This window comes from Anguilla anguilla, chromosome 9, assembly GCF_013347855.1.
Source record: "Anguilla anguilla isolate fAngAng1 chromosome 9, fAngAng1.pri, whole genome shotgun sequence".
NCBI classification, from domain to species: Eukaryota; Metazoa; Chordata; class Actinopteri; order Anguilliformes; family Anguillidae; genus Anguilla; species Anguilla anguilla.
In genome coordinates this window covers 7,809,103-7,831,567 of record NC_049209.1, presented here as the reverse complement: position 1 = coordinate 7,831,567, position 22,465 = coordinate 7,809,103, and the positions used below count along the sequence as shown (strand labels likewise).

The following is a 22,465-nucleotide window of genomic DNA, read 5'->3' as shown; positions in this document are numbered from 1 at the left end:
CAGGCCAGGGGGGGCGGGGGCAAGAGGAAAATAGAAGATAATTGAAATGGTTTCTACACATAAATTACAAATGGATGCAGGTATACAAACATACACAATGCTGTAATACCTAAACATTACATAAAACGGTGTAGTATTACTTCCTGCTGGGAGTCACTCACGCGTGACCTGCAGGCCCCCAAGCAGTGTGCCAGGCAAACGGGCAGGGTTCGGCTCCACCGGGCCCCGGGACTCCAGAAACAAAACAAACTCAGCCCACCTTCCACAGGCACTCCACTCCTCCTCCCATCCCGATTTCTACAGACACATCTCCCCCATAACACGCTCCCACAGGCACTCCACTCCTCCCCCCATCCCGATTTCTACAGACACATCTCCCCATGACACGCTCCCACAGGCACTCCACTCCTCCCCCCGTCCCGATTTCTACAGACGCTTACATCTCCCCATAACACGCTCCCACAGGCACTCCACTTCTCCCCCATCCCGATTTCTACAGACGCTTACATCTCCCCCATAACACGCTCCCACAGGCACGCGCTTCACCTACGGTCCACGGCCACAAAACACCGACATTCTCCCTGCAACCCACACCTACCACACACCTACAGGAACTCAAAGCTGGGCTGAGCCACACCTGCATGTGATCTAGGAACGGGATAAAGGGAAAGACAAGTAAAATTACACCTGAGTTTCTAATGAGGCTTGAGAGAGGCACTACATACACACACATCACGGGCTACCTGACACTAACACACTGCCAGCCATCTGCTCAGTAGATGCACGGTCTCTTATGAGATGCCTTGTAAAGCGTATGTGTGGTGAAAGCCATATCCAGGGGAGAACAGCCATGTAGTCCCTCAACATTACTGCATGGTGGCCAGGGACCAGTACCCGGATGTGCTGCGGTGGCCATTCCCTCGCATGCCATTGGTCATTCTGAAACACCGCGTTGGATGGCTGAATGTGATTGGTTAAGAATGCCCGAAACAAAAATTCCATGCGCAGTGGTTGTTGCCGCTTCATTGAAATTGCGTTAAAAGCCAAGAATATATTTCTAAGATCTGAAACAGACGTGCGGCTCACTCAATCCGTCACATAAAAATGCAGAATCACACACCGGGGTTTTCCTGGCATTGAAATGTCTTAGCCGCCTAAGCCAGAAATCTCGTGCAAAATTTTTTTAAAAATTAAATAAAAAAAACACCTGCAAAACAATTAGAAATGGACCATGTATTTATTGGTACAATTTGGTCATAAATGATAGGCTACGAAATTTCAACTTTAAACTGCCTGATGAGCTGAAATGAACTACAGTAGAATCCGCTCAGCTGCATAAACGAATGAGGCGGAGTGTCGATGACAGTGAGAGCCAATCAGGCGTCCGCAGCCCATGTGATTTAACAGATACCGCCTACCTTGGGAAATTTTGGCAGCTTTGCATCTTCACATGGAAACTGTCGGTTTATTTATGCCGAATTCTAACGTATTGATAGGTCATTATGTGTTGTAATTGGACATAATTCTGTGAGAAATGTAGCTAAATACGGGGAGACGTCGCGTCGATGTTGGCGGTGGCAGCAAAGCCGGACCGACGGTGGCAGCAAAGCCGGACCGACTGTGGATGTCACAGAAAGGCCCCACCTAAGCCTTACTCTGAGCTAGGAGAAACCCTGTGCTCACACACATGCATATACACACACACACACACTCAATCAGTCACACACAAATGCTAAATCACACGCTCTGCATACATTGTTTTCACCACACACGCACACGCACACACACACACTCTCACACACACGCACACACACACACACACACACACACACTCAATCAGTCACACACAAATGCAAAATCACACGCTCTGCATACATTGTTTTCACCACACACACGCACGCGCACACTCTCACACACACGCACACACACACACACACACACACACACTCAATCAGTCACACACAAATGCTAAATCACACGCTCTGCATACACTGTTTTCCCCGACATGCACGCATACGCATACGCACACACACACGCACGCGCACACGCACACGTACAAACACACACACACTTATACATTCTGTTGAAGCTGGCGTGGTGTGGCCCTCAGGAAGCAGAAGTCAGCCTGTCAGGGAGCGGAGGGGGAACTTAATCCTCAATCCCCGTTTGAGATGCAGGGCCAGGGTCATGGATTACAATAAACTGTGATTATGGAATAATGCCTGATTCTTATTCGGGCCGAGCTGGGCCTCCGTGCACCCGGAGCTGGCTGTGGAATGCTGAGCGAGCGGGAGGCAGTGCGACAGGGAGCCTGGAGGAGCGAGCAGGGAGCGCCCGCACACGTGGGGGGGGGGGGGATGGGGGGGGAGGAACGAACAGGGAGCGGCCGGGCACCTGGGGGGAAGGGGGGGGGGAGTGGCCCTGCCCCTATGAGAGGGGTTGGGGGGGGAGGCAGGGAGCGACCGTGCCCCTCCATGGGGGGGGGGGGGGGGGCGTCTGCCTCGCCTCTCGTAATCTCTGCCTGCTCTCGTACGTACGGGTCAGGAGGGCTGGCCGCTATCAGGATCAAACACACGATGGCCTTCTACCTTCCTCTGCCACAGCAGCTCCAGCCTGGCTCCGTCTGTCTGTGTGTGTGAATGTGTGTGTGTGTCTGTGTGCAAACAAATCCATGTAAAAGGTGTTTGCATGCAATTGTATGTGTGTACCAGAAGGAGTAGTGTGTGTTTCTCTGCATGACCGTTGTGTCTTTTTGCGAACACGCAGGAAAGACTGCAATTCACATGTGCACATGCAGTCTTTCCTGCATCGGTGTGCACGTGTATATAATTGTGTGATTGTGTTTATGTCAGAAACAGATGTATGTGTGCATGTGTATGTGCATGGGTGTGCATAACTGTGCAGTTATGTCAGAGATTGTGTGTGTGTGTGTGTGTGTGTGTGTGTGCGCGCATGTGCATGTAATTGTGTTTATGTCAGAAGGAAATTGTGTATCTGGGTGCATGTGTATGTGAGGGTGTGCATGTGTGTAAGCGTGAGTGATGGTGTTTGTGTTAGAAAGAGATTGTGTGTGTGCGTGATGTGTAAGTGCCTGTGTGAGTGTGCAATTGTGTGCGATTGCGTTTATGTCAGAAACAGACCGCGTGTGTGTGCGCACGTGAGCGTGTGTGAGAGTGTGTGTGTATTGGGGGAGGGGCCGCACTCCCACCCTTGTCCTCTGCCCCTCTCCCTGGGCATTAACATTCATGGGGCCAGTGGTCCGTGTCGGGGCCATAAAGGCGCGTGTGAGATATGGCGCGGGGGGCCGGGGGGCCCGGGTCATTCATTCCCAGCACGCCCGCACCTCCGCACAAAGGTCAGCAGGCATGCCTTCCCGCAAAGGTCGCCGGCTCCTTTAATGTTATCGCAATAGATCACAATTATTACTGTAGCCCATTGATCGCTATGTAAATGAAGGCGGCCCCTGGCACGGCTCGCCCGGGGAAGGTTAGGGAGCGCGCGTTCTGTTCTGTCGCCGCCGCGCCCGCTGGACGCGTTCCGTTCTCCGCGCCGGAGATCGGACGGATACACTCGAGTCGCCGTCGCACATCAAAAACCAAAAAAACGTTTTGCCGTCAGACGTGACACGGACGAGTACAAACGCGAGGGCCTGCTGGAGAATGACAGAACAGGCTTGTGTCCTCCTCCAGGGATGGGGACGCTGTACTAGCCGTCTTACACAAAAGGCAGGACCAGGCAGCTCTGGGCTGATCTTACATCAGAACACCACAAGCAGCAGGGAGAGTTCTAGAACCTTGGACAGCAGCTCAAACTCTATGTCAAAGCCATTCAGAGTGTATTTCAGATTTGTTAAAACTGAGAGCTTCCTCAAATCTGGTCCTCACTATATTATCTACACAATATTATCAGGCACCCATATGATACGTATTGCGATTCTTTAGGTATTGCGCCTTGATATACAATTTTTTTTGTTGTTGCCTGTTTACTTTTTTAACACTGGACCATGCAAAACAAAACAGTTCAATCACTTCCAAATACAATACATATCATGAGACTGAGGTTAAAACTCTAAAAAGATTTCTGCCACTACACTTTCAAGACACTTCAAACATTACAATTCTGGCCCCAGATATTTTTTGCATGTCTATATCTCCTGGGCAAAATTTACAGACAGAAAAACTGCAATAGATGTGATGAGTAACATGTAACTGTAAAAGGGAGAGAAAAGTCTAAGAAAGATTTGTCTGTCATAGCTGATGGTACTAAATCGGCATTAATTGGTCGTCATATATAATTCAAACGATGAACATAGAGAAGAAATAACCTTTTACAGGACCTCAGAAAAACCAGACACTATTAATAAATCATGAAAACTTCTTTCAGAAAACTAACATAACAAACGGAAACAACTGTCAAAAAATTAACACGCCTAAATTTATCACAGTCAAAAAATATTAATTTCAACAAAATTATACCTGGAGTTTCAGCTAGATGCAGGTAGATGTTACCCCACCAGTGCCTTTTTGGGGTGGAGTCTGCATTTGCTTGCTTTCTTTGAGTTTTGTCACTGATTGGCCACCATAAGTTCCGAGGCACTCTTGCATTGTTTGCAGCATAAAATACAGAATAAACACAGACTTGGACAGCAAATATGGCTGCCACTTCCAAAATATCGTATGGCATTTTTCAGTTCCTTAAAGTCAAGCAAGGAGGCCATATTTGGCAATGTACCATAGAAGACGGCTGCTGAGTTGAGTAGTGAGCCGGGTTGCAGCCGTGTGATTGTGAAGTTACACACGTTCCGCTTTGGAGGATGGCAACATCGCGTCTGGTAATATTCTGGGAGGAGTGTCGGTTGGCATATGCATCTGGGAGAACACGGATGCATTTACACTTGTGTGACATCTGCCTCAAACGCGTCTCAGCCCACCTCCTGAAGTGGTTTATGTGGCGATCGGATTCGCATCTGTTCCCAATGCATCTTGGGTGCGTTTACACCTGCGTTTCAATGTGGATAATCCCTATCCAGATATAATCCGGATTCTCCAGACGCAGGAAAGGACCAGGTGCAAACGGGGCCTTAAAGGAAAGCCGCCATGACACTTCGGGCCTTAGTTCTCGCTTTTAAAAACCCGAGCAGCGCCACCGTGTTCCCACAATGCCTTTAGAGTTCAGCCCTGATCCGAAACGCTTCGCTCTCCCAGTGCTACACGGCAGGCGTGGCCCTGAGCTGCTCTGTGTGCAGTTCACCTGTGTGTGAGAGACGTGTGTGTGAGTGTGTGTGTGTGTGTGTGTGTGTGTGTGTGAGAACACTACTCCATCTCCGTGAGGCTGGTCCAGGCTGCTACATAAATCATTTCAGCGCGCGCACACGCGCATGGCCCCCCTGCCCCCCCCCCCATCGCCACGTCGGCCCCCGCCGCTCCCGCAAAGTCACAGCCCGCACCTCCCGCCCCTCCCGCGCCCCGCCGTCCCCGCAGTGGATTTTCGGGGAGCCGAGTTTGCTCCTCAAAGTGCCTCTTTTGTCCTCTGTGACAGTGTTGTCGCAGACAGCCCGTGGCTGCTTCCTGGCCCTCGCGTTCCTTTTAAAAAAATATATATATATTTTTTTTAAAGATGATATATGTGCGTTTCTGAAAGAGGAGAAAAGCCGCGAAGACAGTGAGCGCGTTACACGCCGTGCCAATCTGCTGGACGGAGACCCCCCCCCCCCCAATCACCTCATACCACACCCCCCCAACCTCACACCACACCCCCCTGTCACAGACGTGCTTCCCTCGCCAATCTCAACCCAAACGGGCCAACCCTCCAATAAAAAGCGTAATGAGGGTCTTAATGACAGCCGTTAAAAGGCTAGCGCTAAGTGAAATATTGGCCTCGTTTAATAGGGCTGGATCGGAGGGACACGCCCAGCCACAGGGCACGCTAGGTGACATCTGCGGCCTGTGGGGTCACCTGCTGCCCCTGGGGAAACCATAGCGACAGACCAAACAGACAGACAGACAGACAGACAGACCCACACCACGCACACACGATAAAACCAAAGCGACCTGGTTCAGACTTAAGGAGGAGGAGACCATTAACTCAGAATTGGGAAATGCATTCCCACACGATTAAGAATGTTAACTCCGTGGTAAAATTCAATACAAACCAAAACAACCGGCAGGTGGTGAATGAAACGTGGTATGAAAAAAGACAACAGAAAGAGACTCATGTCCCTCACACAAATTTAACTTTCAGCCTCCCAACACAGAGAACCGCGCTTATCTTTCACCTGCATATTTACCCATTTCAATTAAAACGGAAGCAAAAGGGAACAAACGTACACATTTGAAACTGCCGTTAATTCTTGCAAAATGAATGTAAAGGGTTTTAAGTACGTAGCGCGTACCCTGCTATGCCCGAGTCTGTTTTCTCAGCAGGCAGAACCAGGGTTCAAACGCAGGACTCACATTTCTCTTCGCCCTGCTCGGTATCGACCTGCTATCGTCCATCTATTCAGCCGCGCTGCTCCTGCACGGGCCTTTCACGATGAAATAAAAATGATGCCCAAGACCCCTAAATATTCTCCCCACCTCATCTTTTAGTTACAATTCAGAACGCCCCGTCGTGCTGGTGGGGGCCGCTCTATCACTGCGTCTTTCACAGTCGGCTTTGGAATGCAGACTAGCGCGCGCAGGCTACACACCCCTGTGCTACGCAGGCTATGCACCCTGTGCTACGCAGTGACTGCACTGGAGCAGCACTCATCACACGCATGCAGACCACAGCATCTGCACGGTCTCTACCAGGGAGGTCTCTCTCACACCGAGCCAGGGAGGATCCTGAAGACCGCAGCCCTCCCTCACTCAGAACTGCCTCTATCTGGGCTGCCAGCCACGGCCAGCACTGGCATCGCCAGGAAATCATCAGCTGGATTCTTCCTTTAAATGCTTAATATCGTACGTTATGGCTAAATCACCTCACTCTCTGCCATGCGCATATAATTTAAAAAACCTGGGAAAATACGGAAAGACATCTTTATCTGTCCGAAGTTTCCTTTTGCTAACTGTTCATACAAGTTTAAAAAATCTGAAAATTTTAGAGAAAGGCTACATTGTTACACATACACAATTAAATATACACATGCGCGCAAAGACACAAACGCGTACACACAGACACACACGAGAGGGTGCAGAGAGTGCACACCTCTCTGGCCTGTGAGCGAGTGTGTGCGTATGTGTGTGTGTGTGTGTGTGTGTGTGTGTGTGCGCGTGTGTGTGTGTGTGTGTGTGTGTGTGCGCTCACCTGAGTAAAGGAGCAAGGTGAGAGAGGTACCAGAGGAGCACTTCCTCCAGTAATTACCGTGTGTGCGTCGGGCCCCTCATGCACCCCAAAGAGCAGGCTGGTGAGCGTGGGGGGGGGGGGTTATGGAGATGTGCCCGTTGCGGTAATTACAGGCTGGTGTGCGGGTTTTTTTTGGGAGGGGGGGGGGGGGGGGGGGGGGGGGGGGGGGGGCACAGCGGCGGCGGTGGCTGCAGCGGCGGCGGCCGCGCCCGTGACGAATGGGGATCTGATAAGGGGCTGTGGAGGCGCGGCCGGGTTGAAGACCGGGTCGATGCCGGCCTGTCACGGGGGAGGGGCGCCTGATGAACGTTATTAATCTATTACTCACCGGGCGTCATCACTCACGCAGCTGTGGTCAATAGGAGCCATGAAGTTCACCAGCTTGCCGTGCACGTGGAACCTGGGGAAGAGAGAGAGCGAGGGGGAGAGGGAGAGAGAGGGAGAGAGAGGGAGGGGGAGAGAGAGAGAGAGAGGGAGGGAGGGGGAGAGAGAGAGAGAGGGAGGGAGGGAGGGAGAGGGGGGGAGAGAGAGGGAGAGAGAGAGAGAGAGAGAGAGAGAGAGGGAGAGGGAGAGGGAGAGGGGGATGGGGGGGAGGGAGGGAGGGAGGGAGGAAGAGAGAGAGAGAGGGAGAAACAAACTTCCATCAGCCTATCTGAGTTCCCTCCACGGTGCAGAGGACAGGACGAATCTGAATGAAAGAGTGTGGGAGAAGGGAGGGGGGGGGAGTGAGAGTGCACATTCAGCCGATTCTGAGATTTTGTTCAGTGTGAACTTTCTTCTTCAGCTGGTTAGCTATCAAAAAGCTAGCATAAAAGCTGTGTGTGTGTGTGTGTGTGTGTGTGTATTTGTGTGTGTGTGTGTCTGCAGCACACTGGTCCCCTGAGTTTCCCAATGAGCCTTCAGGCTGTGACCCACCCACACAACACAATTAACACCGCTAAAGCTAACAAACATGAGCAGCGGCGAACAGGCAGGTGTGTGAGCCCTTCAGCGCAAACAGAGAAACCCGCGGTGGAGGAACGGAGAGGAGGGACAGAAAGGACTCATACGCTGCTCTGGGACTCAGTGAGTCTGCTGGGTGGCAGGGAGCACTGTGCCATGCAAACACACCCCAGGAAACAGCACCTCCTGGTGTGAACCTCCTCCCCCACCACCTCCCCCTCCCCCTCTCCCCTGTCCCCCTGCAGTTATCACTGGAGTCACTGCGACTCCCTTCCCTACAAAAGAATCTCAGTACAGCACCCCCCCCCCCCTCAGGACACAGACCTGACCCGCAGGTCCAGTGTACAGCCCCCCCCCCCGCCCCCCCCAGAGCTGCTCCCCTAGGGAAACAACATCTGACGCAATATGAAATATCGCTTAACATTACAATGGATGCTGAAGGCCTTTCTCCATTTTATTGATGAGGGGCTCGACTGTGCACTCAGAACCGTGCGTGTTCTCCAGGGAAAGCGAGGCGCTGCCACGCTGGACTCAGAGTGAGGGGTTAAAGGTCACCGTCACCTGCGCTACCTCAGCTGCGGGAGGACTCCTCGTATCGGCGGGTCACAGAGTGGGCGGGGCTAGCCTGCGCTACCTCAGCTGCGAGAGGAACTCCTCGTATCGGCGGGTCACAGAGTGGGCGGAGCTAGCCCGCGCCAGCCACGAGCGGCGGTATCCGTGACAACGCGCAGAGGGAGCGGCGGTATCCGTGACAACGCGCAGAGGGAGCCGGCGATTAGCGTGGACAGCACTTAGCGCCGCGCCACGCCCACAGACCGCGGCATCGATGGCCAGTAATTACCGCCTTTGAGCACTAATGCGGGAGCCGTCCGTCTCACTCAGTCACCATAGCGCCGGCGGTGACACCGGGGGGGGGGGGGGGGGGGGGGCAGGGGGCGCGCACAGGCAGAGGCACAGACAGACGAGCAGCCAATCACAGCGCCCGTTTACGGCAGGTTGGGTACCGAAGGTCATGACATACAGAGTGTAAATCACATTTTCAGATGGAGCCTTTTCCACACAACTGAAAAACTGACATCCCTCAACAGCACTGCATTTATATCATATAGCTGGGAAAGACAATAAGAGCAACTTTAAAACCATCCTCACTGCAGGGCCACTGGCTTGATGTCCAGTAGCCATTTGGCCACAGACTCAACTTTTATTCCATTTTTCCAAGTTTCATTTAAAACTTTTTCCTTAATCACTGAAAAATAATGAGAACATAATAAACGATGATGGTCAAGCAAACATTACTTCAGGATCAGCTCTCAGTGTTTGTTAAAAGATGAGTGTTCATTAAGAGAGGCTTCTCCAGGGCCTAAAGTGGAAGCATAGGAACCGGGAGAACCGGGTTCGGATCTGAAGGTCGTGTCGGGGCTCAGGTTTCATTTAAACCTACGAGTGACAGGGCCGGGATCCTTCTGCCTTCCTACTGAAATCCAGGGGAATTCCTCATAAAAAAACATCCAGATAAAAGCATATCGCTGAGGAGAGGAAATTGAAAAATTTGAGTGTTGGGTAATCTCTGAGCGTTTGAGTCTTTTATCTCCCGCCTCCCTCCCCCCCACCCTTCCTCCCCCTCCTCCTCCTCACCTGACTTTGCGGCCCTTGCTGGCCTTGGTGTCCACCTTCCTTTTTATCTTACTGCGCAGTTTCTGTATGGCCAGCCACTGCCTGCAGGAGAGAGGAATAACAGCACTGAGAGAGAGGGAGGGAGGGAGGAGGGGAGAGGGAAAGAGAGGGAGGGAGGGGGAGAGAAAGAGAGAGAGGGGAGGGGAGAGAGACAGAGGGGGAGAAAAAGAGGAGGGACAGAGAGAGGGAGAGAGATAGAGGGGGAGGGGGAGAGAGAGGACAGAGAGAGTGGGAGAGAGAAGGGAGGACAGAGACAGAAATGGGGGATGACAGAGAAAGGGGAGGAGGGGGGACAGAGAGGGGAAAGAAAGAGAGATGGGGGACAGAGGGGGGGAGAGAGAGAGAGAGAGAGAGACAGAGAGAGAGAGAGACTGCTCACCTTCCCATGGCCACCTGGTCATTGGGGTCAGCAGCGCTGGTCTTCCGCTCGATGAGCTCTCTCAGGAGCTGACAGGAAGACAGGGAGAAGGGTGACGAATCAGAGCAGGAACTGGAGGCGCACCTCACGCACGGGGAAGGCGGTACGTTGTACACGGCACCGTTTGATTGGCTAGCGAATGGTCTCATCCACAGCACTGAAATACATTTCATTCACATCGAAGGTTTGTGCATCCCAGCATGCACCACAGGAGTGTGGGTCCCTCCTGAATTCTGGGCTCCACAGCCACCGTCTGAAGCTTCAGTTAACTGAAGCTGGAGAGGGGATGAGACCACAGCACCACAGACTCTCTACACAACCATGTAAAGGCTGATCGTGGGCTTGTTCTAAGCGATTTAACAGCATGCATCACACCAGCACTTTACTCTCGTTAACTTTGTGGGTTCCGAGCTGTGACAGGTGTGTGTTTGTGGGGCTATGAGCGTTTTTTGGAGGGGGGGGCGGGGGGGGGCTGGGGTTTGGGCACCCCTCCCGGCCCTGGGCACAGAGCGGGCACAGAGCGGGCACAGATGGCAGGGCTGAGGCCTCCGCAGGGGTCAGCAGCCACGAGGCAGGAGCCACTCTGCCAGCGAGAGACGCGCCAGGCTGCCAAGTGCCCTGAAGAGGCCATGCTGCAGAGCCTGAGCACACAGGGCACCTTGGGAGGGAGAGAGACACCCGCCCCTACAGTATCACCCTCTCTCTCTCTCTCTCACACACACACACACACACACTCTCTCTCTCTCACATACACACACACACACTCTCTCTCTCTCACACACACGCGCATGCACACACACACACACTCTCTCTCTCTCTCTCTCTCACACACGCGCATGCACACACTCAAGCATGCACACACACACATATACATACACTCACACACACACACGCACACACATTTACACAAGCAAACACACACACACACACACACTCTCTCACACACACGCGCGCACACACACACACACTCTCTCTCACACACACACACTCACGCACACGCACACACACACTTATACACACTCTCTCTCACACACACGCACGTGCGCACACACCTTCCCTCTCTCACACACTCACTCACACACACACACACACTCTCTTTAAAACACACACACACACACTCACACACTCTCTCTCTCACACAGACACACACACATACACATACACACACACACACACACACACACACACATACACAAACACACACACACACTCTCTCGCACACACACACACACGTGCCAGTGTCTCGTTCACACCAACATAAAGCCAGTCGTCCACCACCTGTACGTGTTTAGCACTCGGAGTGGATGGGCTGGGGTAGTGAACAACACTGTAAGTGTCCCACAATGCTCCCTGATCCAGCTAACAACGACCAAAGACCTCACGTATTACAAGCAGACTTAAAAGCTAAAGTTAATGAGCACAACTATTTAGTTTCATGGCTGAACATAAAAAATGCGACAATATGGCAAAAGAGTAATGGTCTGCAGATAGTCAATGAAAAAAGATTTTGCCACATTACATAGGCCACAGCTTTACTTTTTAATGTTTGTTTCAACAAAGTTAATCTGAGGCAAAAGACCCATTGGCCCCTAAGCATAGCTTTAAAAAATTCTAGCAATGGTGCCAGAAATTCAGAAATTCTGCCTCTATGTAGGGCGGGGAAACACTGGAGCGTATACTTTTCCCAAGCTACTGACAATAACATGAGCCAGGCCCCCAGACCCTTAGCCGTACGGCTAGGCAGCTAGCAACAACTAAAGGTTCTGAAGAAGGTCCTTTCAGCTGGACTACTGGGTCAACAGCAAAGGGTTGGGCTTTTATAGATCGAATCATTCCTCACCTCTCTTGCAAGAGCAAGAAGAAAATGTTTTAATCTGGGTGCCTAACCAGTAACCGCTATTTGAGAGAACATTGCAGTTTGAAGCCGGTTTTAATGTAAGAAAAAAAAGGGCGGGGGGTGGGGGGGGGGGGGGGGGGGGGGGGGGGGGGTGGGAGGGGCAGAAAAACTTGCGGAGCCAATGGGCACTCAGCTATGCCAGCGTATCGTGATTCTGGCTCCTGGACGGCTGTAACTGTCGCGCTGCTTCTCTGGAACCGGCAGCGATGCTGAAATTTCCATGTGGTAAAAAAAACAGACTCTAAACGAGGTGAGTTCCAGGCTCCAGCAGCCAGGCCTGTAATTGCGCTCTTTTACTCTGAACGAGCCCCCCCCCCCCCCCAACGCCGCCCCTGACACGCGCTGGCCTGATGATTAGTGAGCAGTGACCCGGCAGCATCTACAAACACATCAGCGTGGCGGGTTACAAACACGGGCCCTTATATCAGCACGCTCAACCACGAGAGGGGGGGGGGGGTGGTTAGCTCCACCGCCACGGCACAACCCCCCCCACACCCCCCCGGTTAGTCAGAAGTCGCCAAAGCGCCGCGGAGAACGGCGTGTTTATTATCAGCGCGACGCAGCGCGCTCTGGCGCGGGGCCTGTTTATCTCGCCGATTCCCCAAAAATCTCGCTGGCAGCCCATCCGTCAGTTTATCTGCCCTGCTTCATCACCGCCGTCGCCCCGCGCGGCTCGGGCGTGAGCTCCGAAACCCGCCGCGACACGACGCCGCCCGCGCGGCGAAGCTGGATAGAGCCGCTCGGCAAACACGGGCGCTCCAGGCCAGAGGCCCGCACAGCTGCTCGTACCCTGGGCCAGAGTTACTGCTCTCTCTCTCTCTCTCTCTCCCTCCCTCTCTCTCTCTCTCTCTCCTCTCCCAGAGTTACTGCTCTCTCTCTCCCTCCCGCCCTCTCTGTCTCTCCCTCCCTCACAGCCCAGGGTTACTGCTTGCTCTCTCTCTCTCTCTCCCTCCCTCCCTCCCTCACTCACACAGAGCCCACTGTTACTGCTCTTTCTCTCTCTCCCTCCCTCCCTCCCTCCCTATCTGTCTCTCCCTCCCTCTCTCTCTCCTCCCTCCCTCCCTCACAGCCCAGAGTTACTGCTCTCTCTCTCTCTCCCTCCCTCCCTCCCTCACAGCCCACTGTTACTGCTCTCTCTCTCTCCCTCCCTCCCTCCCTATCTGTCTCTCCCTCCCTCTCTCTCTCTCCCTCCCTCCCTCCCTCCCTCACAGCCCAGAGTTACTGCTCTCTCTCTCTCTCTCCCTCCCTCCCTCACTCACACAGAGCCCACTGTTACTGCTCTTTCTCTCTCTCCCTCCCTCCCTCCCTATCTGTCTCTCCCTCCCTCTCTCTCTCTCCCTCCCTCCCTCCCTCACAGCCCAGAGTTACTGCTCTCTCGCTCTCTCCCTCTCACTCTCTCCCCCACTGCTCAGTGAGAGAGGAAGAGAGAGGGAGAGCCAGAGATGAAGGAACAGGGACAGCAAGGCAGCATGTTTTTCAGATGCGTCACAGCTGTGCACCACTTTACAGGGAGGGGCCTCCATCAGCACCCTGGAACTGAGCACACCGAAGGAGGGGGGGGGGGAGAGACGGTCCTGCTCGTCAGAAAAGAGAGCTTATGAGACGAGCACCTGGAGGCCGGCGGACAGGCGACGTGACGGTAAGCAGGAGAGCTTCTGTCATGATGTCATCTCCTGCTGCTGCCCCACTGCGAAGGGTCAGAGAAATGGCTGCAGCAAAGTGCCTGTCGGGGCGGAGCCTAGCCGCCTGTCAGGGTGGAGCCTAGCAGCCTGTCAGGGCGAAGCCTAGCCGCCTGTCAGGGCGGAGCCTAGCTGCCTGTCAGGGTGGAGCCTAGTTGACTGTCAGGGTGGAGCCTAGTTGACTGTCAGGGCGGAGCCTAGCCGCCTGTCAGGGCGGAGCCTAGCTGCCTGTCAGGGTGGAGCCTAATTGACTGTCAGGGCGGAGCCTAGCCCCCTGTCAGGGCGGAGCCTAGCTGCCTGTCAGGGCGGAGCCTAGCCGCCTGTCAGGGTGGAGCCTAGCTGCCTGTCAGGGCGGAGCCTAGCCGCCTGTCAGGGCGGAGCCTAGCTGCCTGTCAGGGCGGAGCCTAGCTGCCTGTCAGGGCGGAGCCTAGCCGCCTGTCAGGGCGGAGCCTAGCCGCCTGTCAGGGCGGAGCCTAGCCGCCTGTCAGGGCGGAGCCTAGCTGCCTCTCTTGGTGGAGCCTAGCCGCTTGTCAGGGCGGAGCCTAGCCGCTTGTCAGGGCGGAGCCTAGCCGCCTGTCAGGGCGGAGCCTAGCTGCCTGTCAGGGCGGAGCCTAGCCGCCTGTCAGGGCGGAGCCTAGCTGCCTGTGAGGGAGGAGCCTAGCCGCCTGTCAGGGCGGAGCCTAGCCGCCTGTCAGGAATGTGCCTGGCTCTCCTGCACATAGCCACTTCACAGCAAAGAGTACGCTTCCATAGATTCTACAGCTCATGCAAGACAAGGTGGCGAGGAGATCAGAGATTGCATCACAGGGAGGGGGTGGGAACATTGGAGATTACATCGCAGGGAGGGGGTGGGGACATTGGAGATGGCATCACAGGGAGGGGGTGGGGGCATTGGAGATGGCATCACAGGGAGGGGGTGGGGGCATTGGAGATGGCGTCGCAGGGAGGGGGTGAGGACATCAGAGATGGCATCACAGGGAGGGGGTGGGGACATTGGAGATGGCATCACAGGGAGGGGGTGGGGGCATTGGAGATGGCATCGCAGGGAGGGGGTGGGGGCATTGGAGATGGCATCACAGGGAGGGGGTGGGGGCATTGGAGATGGCGTCGCAGGGAGGGGGTGGGGACATCAGAGATTGCATCACAGGGAGGGGGTGGGGCATTGGAGATGGCATCACAGGGAGGGGGTGGGGGTATTGGAGATGGCATCACAGGGAGGGGGTGGGGGCATTGGAGATGGCATCGCAGGGAGGGGGTGGGGGCATTGGAGATGGCATCGCAGGGAGGGGGTGGGGGCATTGGAGATGGCGTCGCAGGGAGGGGGTGGGGGGATTGGAGATGGCGTCGCAGGGAGGGGGTGGGGGGATTGGAGATGGCATCACAGGGAGGGGTGGGGGAAATGCGGGTGCGGAAGCCCGCGGCCTCAGCAGATGTCTGCCAGCGGAGCGCCAGGCGGAGCAGGGCTGCCAAACAGCGGCTAAGCGGTTAGCGGGGAGCGGCGGGACGCCGGGGCGAGCCCCCTCCCGGAGAGCCCGAACAGATGCTGGGCGCCGGGGGGGCGGCGTGCCAGAGCGGAGCGGCGGCGGCGGCGGAGGGGCAGCACGGCGGCGGGCGCGGGAGACGAACCCCGGCGAACGCGCGGGCAGTGGAGCGCGTCTCTCCCCCCCCCCAGCTCTCTGAGGACGCTAACGAGCCTCTCCCCCCCCGTCACTCCCCCCCGCCGCGCTCGCAGAGAAGGCGCGGGAACAGAACCGCCAGGGGTGGGGGGGGGGAGGGGCGGGGCGGGGCCGAGCCGCGCCCGCTTTTAAACCCGCCCTCTGCAGCCGCTTCTTTAAACGAGCCCCCGCTAACGTCGCTAACGTAGCCTGATCCCCGGCCTCCAACATGGCCGCCGACATCCGTTACAGGACCAGGGCAAAGAAAGAGAGAATGACCAACAGAGGGAGGAACAATAACACTTTAACACGGTGTAAACAACCGCACCTGCGCGGAGCTTCCGCTCGCGGCTCCCACAACGGGCGTCGTCGGCGTGACAACAACATGTTGCGGGGTTCCGTTAGTCCCGGTAGTCTGGCGAAGTGGCTCCTGGGAAGGCTCCCGCGCGGCTGCGCTACGTCTAAGCGGAGACGGCGTTTATGGATGACGGTGCGAGCAGGATTGGGCACGGGGGCGGGGCGAGCAGGACCGGGCGCGGGGGCGGCTCCTCGCTCGGCAGGCCTGATTTATGGCCCGCGCGCAGACTTGCTGACTGAGACGTTTCGGCGAATGCTAGCGGCGCTGCCAGGCTACGCACATTAAATTACACGCGTTATTGGTGCATAAGCGCGCGCTCTGAGGAGACGTCCGCTCCCCCTGAGCCCGCCCCCGCTCCCCCCGCAGGCAGAGCGCTTTCCTGAACGGGACGCACCAGGGAGGGGGTACGGTGGCCCGCAAAGGACAAGAGGAACTGGGCCCTGAAAGCTGTCTGAGGCTCTGTCACTGTCCCTGAAAGCTGTCTGACGCTCTGTCACTGTCCCTGAAAGCTGTCTGACGCTCTGTCTCTGTCCCTGAAAGGTGTCTGACGCTCTGTCTCTATCCCTGAAAGCTGTCTGAGGCTGTCACACACAGCCGTGGTTATCGTTCATCAATCCCGCCCCCTTCGAGGTGGCCGCACCAATCACAGAGCGGTCCGTGCCGGTTCACCCTGAAAGCTGCAAAGCTGAAGCTATGCACTCAAGTCCCAGAGCGGTGCCCTTCTGCAGGGCTCTTAACCTGGACTCACCTTCTCCAGCTCCCTCCTGCACCGTCCAGGAGGGTAACAAGCCCACTGCAGCCAGCAATGAACTATCAGCCTGGCTATCCTGGTTACCCATCTCTGCTTTCCATTATCCATTTCTCTGTGCTCCAATTATAATCACTGAACCAAAGTATTTTCAAGCGCTGTGATGCAGAAAAGGATGTGTATCACAGTATGACACTGAGCCTTACAGACCCACAGATAAAGCACTTCGCTGGCTGACTCACCTGGTGATAGAAATCGTCGTCATCAAAGATTTCTTCATCCAGGTCTTTGAGATGTGCGTTGGCCTTCAGTGCTACCTCCTCCGTCTGAAATGAAAAAAGGAGGAGAGGGGAAGAACAAGATGGAAGAGGAGAAAGAGGAGGAGGGAGAGGAGAGGGGGGGGGGGTCCTTGTCAGTTAGAGATGGAGGAGGTGAAGTCCCACACTCCACAGCCCAGAGATACAAGCTCTCTGTTCAGGATAATGTGACACAAACTCAATGTGTGTGTGTGTGCATGTGCATCCGTGTGTGTGTGAGAATGCCCTTGTGTGTGAATGCGTGTGTGTATGTGTGCGTGCACAAGCATATGTGTGTGTGCGCCTGTGTGTGCGTGCATGTGCATCCATGTGTGTGTGTGATTGTGTGTGTGTCGGTGCCCTTGTGCGTGAGTGTGTGCGTGTATGTCAGCGTGTGTGTGTGTGTGTGTGTGCGCCTGTGTGTGCGTGCATGTGTATTCATGCGTGTGTGTGATTGTGTGTGTGTCAGTGCCCTTGTGTGAGTGCGTGTGTGTATGTGTGCGTGCACGAGCGCGTGTGTGTATATGTGTGCGTGCACGAGCGTGCGTGTGTGTGTGTGTGTGTGTGTGCACGAGCGTGTGTGTGTGTGTGTGTGTGTGTGTGTGTGTGTGTGTGTGTGTGTGTGTGTATGTGAGTGTGTGTGTGTGTGCCTGCCTCTGTGTGTGTGTGTGTGTGGGAGGAGGAGGGGTGGGTAATATGAGCCCAGGGTGCAATAAGAACTGCAGAAGGAAAATGGCGGGCGTGTAATATATCAGCCTATCGGCGAACGCCCTCGTTTTCAACCTCGCGACTCGCGCGCAAAATGGCGAGAGACACATCCGCGGAAAGCGATTACAGCGGGATTAGGGATTGGGACGAATAACCCAGTGTTTTATCAGCGAGGGCCATGTCCTGGCAGCGCACTGCCTATATTTCAGGTTAATACAATCCAGAGGCTGCACTCCGTGGGTAGATTCAATTAAGATACAGAGCGACTTTGTTAATGTGGCTGCATCTTAATACCCCCCCCTCCCCGTCAGCGGCTGCCATGGATCTGACTGGGAGACCGCAGATTGTGACAGCCCCCCCGCCGCCGCCGGCCCCCCGGTCCTGAGGGGGACTCTGCTGGAGGCTGAAGTTTGCGCTATCGCTGCCTGCTGCGGCTAACCGCTGCGGCTAACTGCGGCTAACTGCGGCTAACAGCTCACCGCGCTGAGCGAGCTGGGCTTCTGTCAGGTTCTGCTCAAAGACGAGCTGGGTTTCTATGAGCCGCGTAAGGCTCTGCTTAAAGACCAGCTGGGTTTATATCAGGCAATTTGAGGTTCTGCTGAAAGACAAGTATGCGAGAGCTGGTGTGGGGGCTGGCTGTAGCTTATTCTTCTGCTTAGTTCGTTTTGTAGAGGTTAGGTCAGAATAGTGTTCACTGTGTGAACTGTGTTCTTGGCTAGAAATAGCTGTACAAAATAAGTATTGTACCTTACTGAACCTGTGTTTAGAAGTTGTCTATGGCCATGAAATGCACTTTTTGTACGTCGCTTTGGGTAAAAGCGTCTGCCAAATGAATGTAATGTAATGTAATGTGTGCACACAAATTCCCTGATGAATGCATACTTGGAAGGACGCAGAAATCATAGTACACACTGAAGTGAACTTATACACGTTATACTTACTACACAAGTCCTTGCTATACAAGACTACCAACAGAACTTTTAATGTAGAGGAACTTAATACTAATACAAAGGCCGGGGAACTTTTTTTTTAGTTTTTTTTTTAGTAAGGCCAACAAGCATTTTGTTTCCTAAACATACTTATGAGGACTGTTACTAGAGATGCTGGTATAAACATTTCAGGACGTTTGTACCCACCGGCAAGCATGGCAGTAAAAACAGGCATTTCATATGTATGCATAGTTTCCATCGCTCAAAATATATGTCCCATGATTCCCCCCGCCCCTGGCCCCGCCCCCGGCCCCGCGTCTACCTGCTCGTCTGCCGTGGCTCCGGTCGGGTCAGAGGTCGCGGGGTCAGCCCGGCCCAGGACCCGGTACTCTGACCTCTTGGTCTGGGTGCGACGGAGCAGCCTCTCCTTGTCCATGAGCACCTGCTCCACCTGCGTCAGGATGCTCCTGTCGAAAGCCGCGAAGCCCTGCGGGTGGAGATGGAGGCGTCCGGTCAGGCCCCTCCCACATCCCGCCATCCCGACCGACGCCCACTACAGCCCGCACGAGCAGCCGAACCCGCCTCGTACCCACACAGAGCAATGCGCAACTGATTCAACACTTCCCACATTTCATTACAGGCAAACATTCGGACAGAGGCAAGACAGCACAGTGTATTATTAAGAAAAACTGTGTCGAAGTCATGTGACGGTCATGACAATATGGCATCATGTATGATGTACCACTGAAGTCATTCATGATCTAGCGTTTAAAACGACTGCCTGGGGTGACTTTGAGGAACACGAAAAGGACGGAGGACGGAGTGTGGCACAGTGGGTAAGGAACTGGGCTTGTAACCGAAAGGTTGCAGGTTCGATTCCCGGGTAAGGACACTGCCGTTGTACCCTTGAGCAAGGCACTTAACCTGCATTGCTTCAGTATATATATCCAGCTGTATAAATGGATACAATGTAAAATGCTACGTAAAATGTTGTGTAAGTCGCTCTGGATAAGAGCGTCTGCTAAATGCCTGTAATGTAATGTAATGTAACAAAAAAGCTGCAGACTCAATGGCGCCCGTCACACCAGCAAACCTGGAGTTCACTACCGGCTCTGTAGCCTTAAGCTCAGGGAACCCGCGCCGCCCGCGCAGCACAGCCCCTCGGCGTTGTAGAACAGGCATTAGAGGCCGTCCCGAGTGAGAGAGACGGGAGCAGGGAAAGGCAAAGCCTTCGGTCAAAGTCCTTCGGCAAAAAGTCAAAAGTGTCTTTTTTTTCCCCAGAGGGGCACGGAGCAGACAATCCCATCTCCGGGAACAGAGAAGATCAAAGGGGAATTAAGCAGGAAGAGCTCGCTCCATGCTAATATGGCGCCAGCCTCCAGCTGTGTGCTCCACGCTGATATTTCTGTGTCGAGCGTGGCTTCAGCGCAGTGTAGCGACACCCTGAAAGAAACACAGCCTGCTCCCCAATCCTCGAGAACAGGGACAAAGCCTCTAAACAACAAAGACTTCATTTCCTCAGAATAAGGAAAAAAAAAAAGCTCCTATTCGTGCTTCCAGAAGATTTGCCCTGGTCTTGGGAGCTCCCTCTATTTCCGGCACAGCAGGTAGAGACTGTACCTGCGAGCTGGTGTGGGTAAGAGAGTCAGTGTAAACAGGATCGGGTGTAGAGCTGATTTAGAGTTCATATGAGTAAGAGATCCGGTACAGATTTTTATTGGAAACTGCAGCTCGAGTGGAGCGCACCCATGCAAGCGCTTGTTCGGCCAATCAGATCGATAGATGCAAAGCGGAATCCATTCTCTGACCAACCTGAGCTTATTGCTGAAGAACCAGCACAAGGGGATCCACTAAGTCCACATTAGAGCACAGGAAGAGGATATTGAACAAATAATGGGTGGATCGAAATGGAAGGACCCAAAAGAAACTCTGCTGTGGAGGTAAAACAAATACAAATATTTGGTAGCACACCAGGCAACCAATGATGTGCAATTTACTGGCCTGTATGGAAACCCGGCAGGGCCACTGGACTGAGCCCGGAGTTAGAGAGATAATGTAGGTCAGAGAGAAATGGTGCAGGTTAGAGAGATAATGTAGGTTAGAGAGATGGCGTAGGTCACAGAGATGGTATAGGTAAGGGAGATGGTGTAGGTTAGAGGGAAGGTATAGGTCAGAGAGATGGTGTAGGTAAGGGAGATTGTGTAGGTTAGAGAGATAATGTAGGTTAGAGAGATGGTATAGGTAAGGGAGATGGTATAGGTTAGAGAGAAGGTGTAAGTTAGAGAGATGGTGCAGGTTAGAGGGAAGGTATAGGTCAGAGAGATGGTATAGGTAAGGGAGATGGTATAGGTAAGGGAGATGGTGTAGGTTAGAGGGAAGGTATAGGTCAGAGAGATGGTATAGGTAAGGGAGATGGTGTAGGTTAGAGAGATGGTATAGGTCAGAGAGATGGTATAGGTAAGGGAGATGGTATAGGTTAGAGGGAAGGTATAGGTCAGAGAGATGGTATAGGTAAGGGAGATGGTATAGGTAAGGGAGATGGTGTAGGTTAGAGAGATGGCGTAGGTCAGAGAGATGGTATAGGTAAGGGAGATGGTGTAGGTTAGTCAGATCGTATAGCTGAGAGCGCAGGAGAGCTGGGCTGTACCTTGCCCATTTTCCCCATGGACAGACGGGTCTTGTCGTGCCATTTCTGCAGAGTGGCGTCACGGTAGGGCTGGAAGGCAGCGAAGCGCTTGGCCATGAATTCGGGGTACTCCGACATTTCCAGCTTGCGTTTCGGGGGCCTTTTCTCCTCGTCCTGGTCCAGGTCCTCCTCTTCCTCCTGATCGCTTTTCACTTCTTCATCCTCACTGCCACAAAAGACACTGGGAGTTACAGGCAGCGGAGGCAATGGACGTGAACAAACACACACACACACACACACACAAACGTGCACGCACACGCACACAGACACAAACACACACACACACAAACAAGCATGCACACGTCTAAGTGTGCACACATATAAACGTGTACACACACACACACATGTCTAAACAACTCAATCAGCTCATGTGTGGTGTGTTCTGGAGCACGATGGTAGCTATGCATCACTTCAGTGGGTGCCATACATTGATCTAGCTGAGGTGAGCTTGCCCACCTCAGAAAACAAACACTGAGATCAAGAGAATCTCTGTACATAGCGCAACGTTCAGTTCTGATGCTCGGAGGGAAAAGACGTTGGGATCAATCTGCTACAGTCTCTTCCTGAAGGGCTTTGTGGAGGAAAGAACCCCACATTATAAAACGGGTCATCTAAATCCTGGATGCTGATTGGCTGAGACCACACTCTACAGTAATTGTAAATTCGATACAGCAACAGCCAATCAAACGGGCTGTTTCAGTGGTCGCGCTAGTCCATGTAATGCTTTAGAACGCGGGACATTTCAAAATCGGCGTTTACGCAAACTTGCGTTCTGATAAAAATAACCATTTCTGCTACATGCTAGCTCACAATAAAAGCACATAAAATTTGCCATTCATAATTTTACTAAGACATTTGTTACAGAAGCGGGATAAAATAGCCGGACTAGCGAGACGAAATAAGACACGCAATGTTTTGGCGTTCAGATCAAAACAAATTTCTGAAACACGTTACATTTAAAAACCCTAGGAGTAATTTGTTGTAACTTACTCATGTCGCACAAGGTAGCTTAAGCATGACATCTTGTTTTCAAATTTTCATTCAAATTCAAAAGGCTGCATAAATGTGATGGTCAATAAACAACACATCTGTCAGACACCGAGAGATGATTGGCTCAAAGAAGCAGAAAGAAACGGGAGTAATTATTTT

General features: G+C 53.6%; 1 protein-coding gene across 2 annotated transcripts in view; it reads right to left on the bottom strand.

Moving 5' to 3' along the window:
• Positions 1-22,465, bottom strand: part of aatf (apoptosis antagonizing transcription factor) — a 42,563-nt gene that overhangs the window by 6,791 nt on the left and 13,307 nt on the right. The window contains exons 6-11 of one of the 2 annotated variants that reach the window (XM_035431713.1): positions 21,278-21,482; positions 18,953-19,117; positions 16,940-17,023; positions 10,322-10,389; positions 9,904-9,984; positions 7,655-7,726 (exon numbers count right to left, since the gene is read on the bottom strand). In XM_035431713.1, coding sequence (XP_035287604.1) covers positions 7,655-7,726; positions 9,904-9,984; positions 10,322-10,389; positions 16,940-17,023; positions 18,953-19,117; positions 21,278-21,482 — 675 coding nt within the window. Of the gene's footprint in view, positions 1-7,650; positions 7,727-9,903; positions 9,985-10,321; positions 10,390-16,939; positions 17,024-18,952; positions 19,118-21,277; positions 21,483-22,465 lie in introns of those variants that run through there. The other variant, XM_035431712.1, reaches the window with a different exon arrangement.